The sequence below is a fragment of the Barbus barbus genome (assembly GCF_936440315.1).
Source record: "Barbus barbus genome assembly, chromosome: 20".
NCBI classification, from domain to species: domain Eukaryota; kingdom Metazoa; phylum Chordata; class Actinopteri; order Cypriniformes; family Cyprinidae; genus Barbus; species Barbus barbus.
Genome location: NC_136748.1, coordinates 29,927,085 through 29,937,618, shown reverse-complemented (window position 1 = coordinate 29,937,618; position 10,534 = coordinate 29,927,085). Strand labels below are relative to the sequence as shown.

The 10,534-nt window shown below is 34.5% G+C and overlaps 2 protein-coding genes across 3 annotated transcripts in view; one reads left to right on the top strand and one right to left on the bottom strand.

Annotated features, from left to right (window-relative positions):
• Positions 1-5,282, bottom strand: part of LOC306886661 (abscission/NoCut checkpoint regulator-like) — a 9,928-nt gene extending 4,646 nt beyond the window's left edge. The window contains exons 1-8 of the mRNA XM_079443958.1: positions 5,098-5,282; positions 4,898-5,019; positions 4,756-4,812; positions 4,516-4,679; positions 3,409-3,551; positions 3,213-3,318; positions 1,865-2,083; positions 964-1,040 (exon numbers count right to left, since the gene is read on the bottom strand). Of these exons, the coding sequence (XP_079300084.1) occupies positions 964-1,040; positions 1,865-2,083; positions 3,213-3,318; positions 3,409-3,551; positions 4,516-4,679; positions 4,756-4,812; positions 4,898-5,019; positions 5,098-5,151 (942 nt within the window). The 5' untranslated portion in view covers positions 5,152-5,282. The remainder of the gene's footprint in view (positions 1-963; positions 1,041-1,864; positions 2,084-3,212; positions 3,319-3,408; positions 3,552-4,515; positions 4,680-4,755; positions 4,813-4,897; positions 5,020-5,097) is intronic.
• A 423-nt stretch (positions 5,283-5,705) lies between these two features.
• On the top strand, positions 5,706-10,260 carry LOC306886660 (mitotic checkpoint serine/threonine-protein kinase BUB1 beta-like). 2 transcript variants are annotated; one of them, XM_079443956.1, is made up of 9 exons: positions 5,706-5,876; positions 6,164-6,306; positions 6,377-6,436; positions 6,512-6,656; positions 6,725-6,921; positions 7,852-8,033; positions 8,116-8,300; positions 8,450-8,547; positions 9,681-10,260. In XM_079443956.1, the coding sequence occupies exons 2-9, from the start codon at positions 6,167-6,169 to the stop codon at positions 9,973-9,975; spliced, it is 1,302 nt and encodes a 433-aa protein (XP_079300082.1). In that variant the 5' UTR covers positions 5,706-5,876; positions 6,164-6,166; the 3' UTR covers positions 9,976-10,260. The 2 variants fall into 2 exon arrangements, with proteins under 2 accessions (XP_079300082.1, XP_079300083.1); XM_079443957.1 differs by having other exon boundaries at positions 5,729-5,866.
• Positions 10,261-10,534: the final 274 nt, after the last annotated feature.

Genomic DNA, 10,534 nt, shown 5'->3' with positions numbered 1-10,534 from the left:
GACTTATTTTATAAGCATGACTTTTCATGTCATAATTATGACTTTTTTTACTTTTGTCAAAAAAACTCTCATAGTTGACTTAGTATTTCATAATTTTGAGTTTTTATGTTGTAATTATGACTCGTTATCTCATAGTTATGACTTAATGTAATTTTTTACTTTTATGTCATCATTATTACTATATATCTCATAGTTGATTTGTGTCAGTTTCAACTTTTTCATAATCATGACTTAGTAAGACTTTTGTTTTACTTTTAAAACAAAGCTCATAGTTTTTATCTCATAGTTGACGTAGTATTTCATAATTTTGAGCTTGTACCTCATAATCATGACTTAATATTTTTTATTTTATCATAGTTATGACTATTTATCTCATTGTTATGACTTCGTGTGTTATAATTTACACATTTAACATTTTGACTTTTGTAAAAATTATGACTGTTTATCTCATAGTTGACTTGGTATGTCATAATTTTGACTTTTCATCTTATGACTTAACAGTCATAATTTTTTTTTTATGTAATAATTATGACTTTACCTCATACTTGACTTAGCATGTCTTAAATTCAACTTTCTATCTCATAGTTATGACTTAGTATTTTGACTTTTTATCCCATTATTATGGCGTTTTAATGTCAAAACATGTTAGAGTAACAGTAAAGTCATGAAACTCTGAAAGAACAGTCAGAAGTCGTTCCCCAGTTTGTGGGGAAGTCATGGAGAGTTGGAGACTCGTAATCCAAAGGTTGTGGGTTTCTGGACATCAATCTGGACATTAAAAAATTGCAATTCATGAATAAATTGAGTTCAGTGTGTCCAATTTTTCATCTCTGCAATGACTTACTGCACAATGGTTTTGCGATAAAAAAAACAGTCTTCTGTGATTTCTAGATGAATCCACAGACATCACAGACAAAGACTATTTGCAGGACATCTTGTTTTGATATTTTAAATATCACAGACCTTCTTAATCACCCTGCTGATGGCCTCTTCCTCCGTCTCCTCGTCACTGTCAGGCTGCTGGACATCTGACAGTCCAACTGAACAAACAGAAACATTGCCAGCTATTTAAAGGCAACATGATGCATCATTCACAATGCATTTAACTTCCATTATGTAACATTAATCTGAGAGAAAATTCAGTCGAATAAAAGGTTTGATCTATATATTAAGATCTGATTGGATGAAAACTGCTCTCCTACTTTCCCCTGTAATGTAGCATTGATGCTTTATCAAAAGATTTAAGTCAAAGGTCGAGAAAGTTATGAGATTTTGATTGTGAAGAGAACATAAACAATTTTGTTTTTACATGCACTAATAAATGGGTCACTTGTAGACATTTTAGACTTTCCTTTAAACCAAAAACTTGCATCTAAGCATGAAGTCGGCATTAATTTAAATTGAGCCCATTTATTTTTATAATGCATGTTACTTTTTGTGAATGCATCATCTATGATTGTTTTCCCCATTATATATATTTCTTAGGTCTTTATTTTTTTTAAACTTTTTTGACTGTAATCTTCATATTAATTGATGCATTATTTATTTAATCAATTTTCATTTAATCTGTTTTAATCCAATGTAATATAATTAGTCTAATTATTATATATCCTAATCAAATTTTTGTAAGTCTTAATTTTTTTTAACTGTAGTCTTCAATCAGAATCAAGTCCAGCCCTACATCTTTTCTTGTCCAACAGTCATTTTGGTCAGAAACACCAAGCAAAGCCAACTTTAAGAAAGCAAATAGCATAAGAAAGTGATTTTGATTTCACATTGACTTGCATTCAACCTAAAGGATGATCATTTCAGATCTGATATCATTATATTTGGCACTGAAGCATGTCTCTGGATGTGAACGCACCCTGCTCAGGATCCCGTCCCTGCAGTAAAGCCAGTCTCTTGGCCATCTCCAGCATCTGCTGCTGGTTGTGTTTGTCTGTCTTCAGCTCCTGCATGGCCTCCTCCAGCACACGGCTCTTCTCCGCCTCCAGCTGTTTGATTGACAGCTCGCCGTCATCCACGTTCTCATTCACACCCCCGCCCTCTTGTTTATTAAGATCGTTTAATGGTTCGTCTGTATCTACACAATTCAGAGAATATGGAGAAATGCCATCACACTGTCCCCAGCTGACTAATCACAGTGCATGATAAGACAAATGTTTTGCATGACAGGTTTTCTGAAATATTATGCTTAAATATGCAAATGATCTCATTAAATATGCACATACATTTCCAGGAAAAAATCTAAACATTGTATCAAGCCAAGTTCAAAACTCTCTTATTTAGGTTTTCACAGAAAGGATTTAGATGATCTCTTTTTATCAATAAAATAGGAACAAACCCCTAAAATAAGTGTATTTTTATTTTCTTTTATTATTTCATTTTATTTCAAGTGAAAACTTTTTAGTTAACTATAATAACCCTATAATAACTCTAGTTGTTACTTTTATTATTAGTTGAGAATATTTGAAAACTTAAGATGATAATTTGATTAAGATAATAACACTGCGGGGAAAATAAACTGTAGCCTATTAACAGCATTATAAATTAATATTATAAATATACCTAAAATATTATTTGGAAAATGTTTAGTTTCTATTAAGTCACATAATTTTATTTTTCCACTTACTATAGTATTTATTTGTTTATTAAATGATTTAAAAAATGTTTTAATCAATTTTCATTTCATTTAATTTAATCCAACATAATATAATTAGTCAATTTTTTTAAATTCTAATAATTTTTTTTAGCATTTATTTTATTCAAATGTATTTTATTCAACAGACAAAGTAAATATATTTTCACCATGTTTTTATGAACAATATATAAACAAACCCATCTATAAAAATCTTCTGGATATAAAATTAAATTAAATTAAATTAAAAGTTTGGTGTGTGTAAATGCTGCTGAAGTGCAGAAAAAACTCACAGCCTTTACTGACGCACTACATAAAGTGCAATAAAATAAATAAATACATTCATATTGTGGATTATTTCCCCTAGTCTTAGATAAGATGTGTTTTGTAAGCAAAAAACTATCTAATGTTCATTGTTTAAGACAATATAGATTCTTAATAATTTATCTTGTGTTCTGAAATCTATTTAAATATGCACTATGAAATTGCAATGCATTATTCATCATAAAACTAAATCAGGATATTAAAATTCATAACTGAAAATAAATTAGGCAATTATAAATGGTGAAAGTACCCTCTGAAGATGGATGCTGGTTATCAATGGCAACTTCCTCTGTCATCTGGGTGATCAAATCATTGGTCTGTTCTGTCTGAGTTCTGCCGTCGGGCGGCTGATGAACCTGCACACATTAAACATCCACAGAAAGCATGCAGTTGTGTTACTTATATTCTTTTCAACAATATTTGTGGTGAAAGCTGATATGGATTACAGGCCGTGGGGCTTGAGAGGGCGGCGGTCGTCCCTGTAAGGCAGCCAGACGCTCCTCCATGTCTTTAGCAGACGGCACCGGCTGAATCGGGGCTTTTAAGGCAGCGAGACGAGACTCCAGCTCCTTCTCTGACGGAATGGACTCTGAGAGAACAGAGAGACACATCGGATCAGAGAATTTTAGATTGGTGTTTTGAAAAAGCAACTTTTAAAGGTGCTATACTAAAAGTTTTCATTTTTTATATATATTTTTTATTTTAGTTTGTCAATTTGTTTTGACAAAACAGTTGTTTTTATTTTAGTTTTTTTTTATTATTTTTTATTTTTTATATATATTTTTTATTTTTTTATTTTAGTTTGTCAATTTGTTTTGACAAAACAGTTGTTTTTATTTTAGTTTTTTAATTATTTTTTATGTATATTTTTTATTTTTTTATTTTAGTTTGTCAATTTGTTTTGACAAAACAATTGTTTTTATTTTAGTTTTTTTTATTTTAGTTTGTAAATTTGTTGTTTTGTTTTATTATTTTTATAAGTTGTTTTATGTGAATATATAGTTATTAATATTTAATATCCAATTTTTTTATTTAATATTGTTTATTAATTTTATTTCAGTTTTAGTTTGTGTTTTTTATGTGAACTTAAACTAATAAAAAAATTAGACATGTTGCCTTGTCAACTAGCTGAAATAAAAATGATTAAAAGCTGAAATAAAATTTTCATATTATAAATATCCCTAAAATATATTCATTATTATTGTTTTTACACTGACCTCAGACAAAACCCCTGCAGATGTGTTTATCTAAAGCGACTTGCATTGCATTATTGCATTCAAGGTTTACTGATTAAAAGTCACACAGTGTTTATTCACGAATATTCAACATTGAGCCCTTGAGCAACCGCCGAACCTCTACGAGATTATAGGTTATGGATAATTTGATGCAAAATCATCACTGGTTCTCGGATGTCTTGGATGCAACCGAATGTTTTAAAGCAGCTGAAAATCACAACGTTAATGTGTATAACATCTTAATATCTTCATGCATTATAGTTGCATTTGGCAGATTAGAGCTGGATGATAATAAAGTTATCTTCAGACGGATCTTACTTGGCTTGGTTTCCTCTTTCAGCTTGTTGAGTCGTTCTGCGATGATCTGGTCCTCTTTACTGAGTCCTCTGGTAGAAATCAGACTCACAGAGCTGCTTTTTGCTCCTGTAGGTCTGGGAGGCTGATTCTGCGGAGCTTGTTTGGCTTCAAGAGCAGCAACTCGCCTGTAAGACGCCACAGATCTGTGTTACTCCATTAACATACAGCTGTATTTCACAATATACACCTACATATTCTTACTTTTTGTAGTTTTCAGGTGGGGACCATCTGCCAGAAGCATCAGTCTGGTTGCCTGAACTGCACAGAAAGACCTGTCAGTTGTGCATTAGTGAATATACAACCAGTATTTAGTCGGAATATAAACTGTGTTTGGCTTCCAGACCTTGTTAAGTTTCCATAACACTGTTTGCAGACTTTCTGCTGGCTGTTTCCATATTTCAGCACCACAGCATTGAATATTAGACATCCAGAGCAGAACGAATGGCCGCAGTTTTTACAACCCAACTGCAAAAACACAAAACCGAGTCAAACACTCTTAATTAAGGCGGTGGAATGAAATAAGCTGTGTTTATATTCGCTAACCTCTTTTCTGAAGAGAGTGAACTTTGATGCACAGCCGTAACAGCGGTTATCCATACTGAGACTCTTCAGACACTTTAAATGCTCAAGATAATAATAATTAAAAGCATACTTTTAGTGTATATTGTGATTTCAGACGCACTCGTATCAATGCCATTTCTCTTGAATCAGAGCATGTAAACACAGGAAGCGCCGTGAGGACTGGGATGTGTAGGGAAATGTAGTCTTCTCGCTTGAAGCAATTAACAATTAAAAGTAGTTTGAGATGGTTAACACCTGCGGAAACGTGTAGAGGCCTTATAGACATTATAATAAATACCTGAAAGTACCTTAAAAGTAATTTTGTATAGAACAATCAAAACTGTTAAAGTTTAAACGGGGAAGGTAAACTCATTTTCCCAGAATGCAACATGACGGGCACGTTCTTGCTAATTGTCAAACTTTATGACGAACAAAAATACCTGTCGAAAACAATATCGCTATTATAATGCATAAAAAATGCAAATAATTTTGCTTATTTAACAAAAAGAATAATAATAACCTGTTATTATTTTAGAGACGCTCTAAATGGCTGTCGTGCAATCACGTGAGCGGCTCGCCCAATCGGAGTCTCTTTGGCGCGCTTCCGGTTTTTGTTCAAACGTCTTTGAACACGAAGAGACAGCACAATCACACAAGAGCGAGAAATATAGCAAATAAACGCATATTTGTGCAGTTTTGATTCGTAAAGTCGCGTGTTTTGACGGAGAAAAGCATATAAAGGAGTTTTCTGGTAGGAAAATGTAAGTTATATTTGTTTTCTGTGAAGTTACTTCTATGATGTGTTTTGTTTTGACTTGAATTGTGTGCAATATCACACGGACAGATACTTTTCTGTGCTTTTATTGTGACTTTTTCCACGATTTACTGCTTTATTTCTTCAAGAGCTTTGATTTGATGCTTTTAGGACATTGTAGTTACCTCACCATGGTATATTCAGTTCAATTCAGCTTCAATTCATAAGTCAGTTTGAAGTTAATCATGTTTAACTATGGTAGCCAGGCTGTAGCATCTGTTATTGTTCTTGTAGATCATGGCAGAGTGTGGTGCTGATTGGGAATTGTGTAAAGAAAATATCCAGCCTTTGAGACAAGGCCGCTCCGTATCAGCCCTGCACCAGGCTCTGTGTCAGCAGCAGGAGGGAAACCACACAGCCCTCAATCAGAAGAAACAGTGAGTGATGTTTTAATAAAACTATAGACCTGCTCTTGAACAATTCATTAATGTTATCTTTCTTTTTTAGAGCGTTTGAGTCTGAGCTGCGGATGTACGATGGAGACGATCCTCTAGATGTTTGGGTCAGGTATGGATTATTATGATGACCCATGCATTGCATTTTGGCTTCAGATATGCAAAATACTTATTTTTTTAAATGCAGGTACATCAAATGGACAAAGCAGACGTATCCACAGGGTGGAAAGGAGAGTAATTTATCCGTGCTTCTTCAAAGAGCTGTTACACTCTTCACAGCTGATAAGAAATATCACAATGACGTTCGCTACGTTGAGCTCTGGATCGAGTTTGTGAGTGATGAACCTTCTAGATGAATACTCAGATGGCATTATAGTGTTTTAAACATGTTTCCTTGCAGGCGGAGGGCTGTTCTGACCCGATGGACGTCTACCGCTACATGCAAGCTCAAGGCATCGGAACCATGCAAGCCGCTCTTTACATCGCCTGGTCTGAAGAGTACGAGAAGAGAGGAAATATAAAGATGGCTGACAGTGTATTTCAGGACGGCATCAAGTGTGGAGCAGAACCTGTTGAGAAACTACATGTGTTTCACAGGTTTGGAAGCTTCCAATGAATATTTAGTACATCTCTGTCTGTCCTCAGAAAAATGCATGAAATTCTAAGGCCTCCTAATGATCAACATAATCAAAACCTTGCTGTTAAACGTATCACGCTCAATCTACTGCATGTCATCTGATTGATAGTTTAGAGTGTTATATCCAGTAAAAGCTCTTTAAGTCTAATTGTCCAAACGTCCAGCTTCAGCTGCTGCTTCTCGTGTCAAATCTTGACTGATTTTTATCAAGTAAGCGTCAGAATAACTGCAGTCATATTTCTAGATGAACACTTACTGGACTGAAGCATCTGCTGTACTGTTATAAAGATCTCACTGATTTACAAGCAGCGGAATTTCATCATATAAATATCAGCATCTACACCAAGCTGCATATTTTTGCTCATTTTGAGTCTCTGAATAAAACTGCTGTTTTTTCCCTCCATATTCTCACTATATCAGACTATATGAGCCATAAAAGCCTGATGCATCAAATATAATACAACCTTCTTTTTTTTTTTTAAAGATTTACTTTTTGGTCTAAATTTTCAATCAACTTTTCTATATAAAAAAAAGCAAACAAAAAAACTACATAGCATTGTTCCAACTATTATTGTAATATATCAGGCTTTACAGGGTTAAATCAGTGCATGCTATTCTAAAAATGAACAATTTTAACATTTAGTAGATGCTTTTATCCAAAGCGACTTATACGAGGACAATGGAAGCAATCAAAATCAACAAAAGAGCAATATGCAAGTGTTGTGACAAGTCAATAAGTTCCTCATTCATAAAATTAAAGCCCTGCCCTACATTAATTCCTGTTGATTATATTGTCTCAATCTGAAATATCACTTTAAACCGCTGCCACTGTATTGTAGTGTTTTCAAGGTTTGAATCATTGTCTCATCGTGAAATGTGTTGATCTCCAGAGCTTTGCAGGCACGAGCGTGCAGACAGATGATGTCATCTGTGACAGATCAACAGAGAGATGAAGATGATGATGATGATGAAGGACCCGCAGAGCCTCAGCGAGCCTCACTGGCTGAGCTCAAAGCCAAAGGGAAGAAAAAGGCTGTGGTTCCCATCAACAGAGTGAACGCGTCGGTCGGATGTGAGTAGAAGCGTGTTGTGTTTTTCTGTGTTAAGCAGTAAATGCAGGAATCCGGTGCGATCACGCTGTTGTTTTGTGACAGATGCTCGCGGGCTCCAGTTTAAACAGCCACTGGGCTCCAAACAGAACAGTCGGCTGTTGATTTTTGATGAGAATAAAGCTTCTGAAACTGAGCCACAGGAGCCCAAATTTGAGATCTGGACAGCGCCGCCTACTGCCCGAGCCAAAGAGAACGAACAGAAACCTGAGAAGTGGACCAACGTTAAGGTACGAGTGCTGAGCAGTATGCTAATGTTACCGTTTAACCGGTTACCTGACTAGCTTTGTGTCTGGAGGCGTTTGAAGGAGAACGGAGGCTGTTATCTGACAGATCAACATTCATTATGAGGTAAATGTTGTTTTGTTTGTAATTCCAGTTGCCTCTGAAGTCCAGATCGGGCCTCAGCGTCGCCGTTCCACCTCCTAAACCCAGCTTCCAGCCGTTTGTGGAAGAGGACGACCAGCCTCCCGCTGTGTGAGTGATCAGGAGATACGCCGCGTATCGAGTCTCAGCGCATGCAAGATTGTGTTTTTGTTCTTTTATGATAACAAATGGTTTTTAAACTGGGCTCTATGGAAAAGCTTAGAGAAAAATTGTCAAAAATTAAAAAATAAATAAAAATTCATTTATTTTGTTAGTAAATAAACTAAAAGTAAAATACAATTTGATTAAGTACTGTAAGTAGAAAAGTGCAGTAAATGTATCCTAATAGAAACTAAATGTTATTTTAGACATTTATTTGATAAATGTGGTCTTTTATATACTAGATGCCTATACTTTCTGTACTTTCAGATGAGGCTAATCATATTTTGGGTCTGTGGCCTTTAAAAGATTGGATATTAATATATTTAGTAGTTTGAATGATCTTTTTTTTAATATATTTTCTGTTTGCATTTTAATTTTAGTTAAAGTTTTAGTCATTTTGCTGTTTTTTTGTTTTGTTTGTTTTTTGGGGCATTTTTACTGTTATTTTATATGCCTTTATATTCATTTTTAGTACTTGAAATTAAACTAAATGAATATGAGATGTTGTTTTAGCAACTAGCTTTTAAATATTTCATTATTTTAGTTATCGGTTATTTTATTTCAAGTAAAATAAAGAAAATGAAGGGAAAAAGAAAATATTATTTTAATGGTTTTAGTTTTGAAAACCCCTGTCCCAGTGTTATTTTATTATCATTAGTGTATTATTATATGTTATATATAGTTAAATATTGTTTCTATTTTCTGTATTTCTTGTCATGTTTACTAGTTTTTTTTTAAATATCTATATAGTTTTTATGAATTTTTATTCTGTTTTAGTTATTTTAGTACTTAAAAGGGGGAATGTTGCCTTAAGTTAAAATAAGTTAGTTTTTTAATATTTCACTTAAGTTAATGTTTCTTTTTTTTTAAGTAGCAGATGTTTTTTAACAGTTTTAGTTTTGGTTAATGATGATAGCCCTGCCCTGCACTGATGGGGCACATGCATTAATAAAGTAAAATAGGATGAGTTTAGATTTCATGTTGACTTCACTGAGGATGCATCTGAAACTGAAGTGCACTAATGTGTTCACATGCTTAGCATTTCAGTGTACTGACCTCATTTCTGTCATCTTTTCCTGCAGGACTCCGTGTAAAATCAACCCAGCGGTGAACTCGGTGCTGTCGGCCAGGAAGCCCTGCAGGCCGGAGCAGACGCCGCTGAAGATGCTGCAGGAGCGGATGCAGCTCCAGGTGCAGGAGGACGGGAGGAGCCGAGAGCAGAGCATGTACTGCAGAGAGCTGCTCAACAGCGGAGCCAGCGAGTTCTGCTTCGAGGAGCTGCGGGCCGAGCGCTACCGTCAGAAACACGCTCACCAACTACAGACCAGCAGCGGTGCTGCAGACCACGGAAAACCTGTGGAAACCAATGCAAACTGAAACAGACAGAACTGAGCGCTTTCTATCTAGACATCTATCAGTCTTAGATGTTTGAAAAATTAGGCTGCTTACTGTCATTATTTGTTGTAGATGTCTTCGTTCATAACCATTCCTGTGTTTTTGTACATACTTTTTTTTGTACATATTTTTTGTAACGCCACATTGTTTTAGAATTTTTTTTTTTTTGTATATTGCAAGAGTAGCATTTATGAATAGGCGCTATTTTGTCATTTGTTTGTATGTGGTAATTAATGCTTCAATAAATGCATCTGGTTCCATAATATCAAACTGCTTTTGTACTTTGACTTCAGGAACTGGATTTGCACTTTGTTGCAGTCACACACACTATTAGCAGAGTTTACATGGCAGAAGATTAAGTAATGTGGAATATAATAGTCTTTTATTGCACAAACACTGCAGGGTGAGTTACACACTTAAGTTTAATATGCAATTCAATGTGTCTTTAATTTTTATTTCCGTTTTAGTTAAGTAATGTAACTACATTAAAATGAAAAATGCTGCCTTGGCAACTAGCTTTTTCTAAATATTTAGTAAAACG

Coding starts and splice junctions, on each gene's coding strand:
- LOC306886660 (XM_079443956.1), top strand. CDS start 6,167: ATGGCAGAGTGTGGTGCTGATTGGGAATTGTGTAAAGAAAATATCCAG. Junction 6,307..6,376: donor GCCCTCAATCAGAAGAAACA/GTGAGTGATGTT, acceptor TTTCTTTTTTAG/AGCGTTTGAGTCTGAGCTGC. Junction 6,437..6,511: donor CCTCTAGATGTTTGGGTCAG/GTATGGATTATT, acceptor TTTTAAATGCAG/GTACATCAAATGGACAAAGC.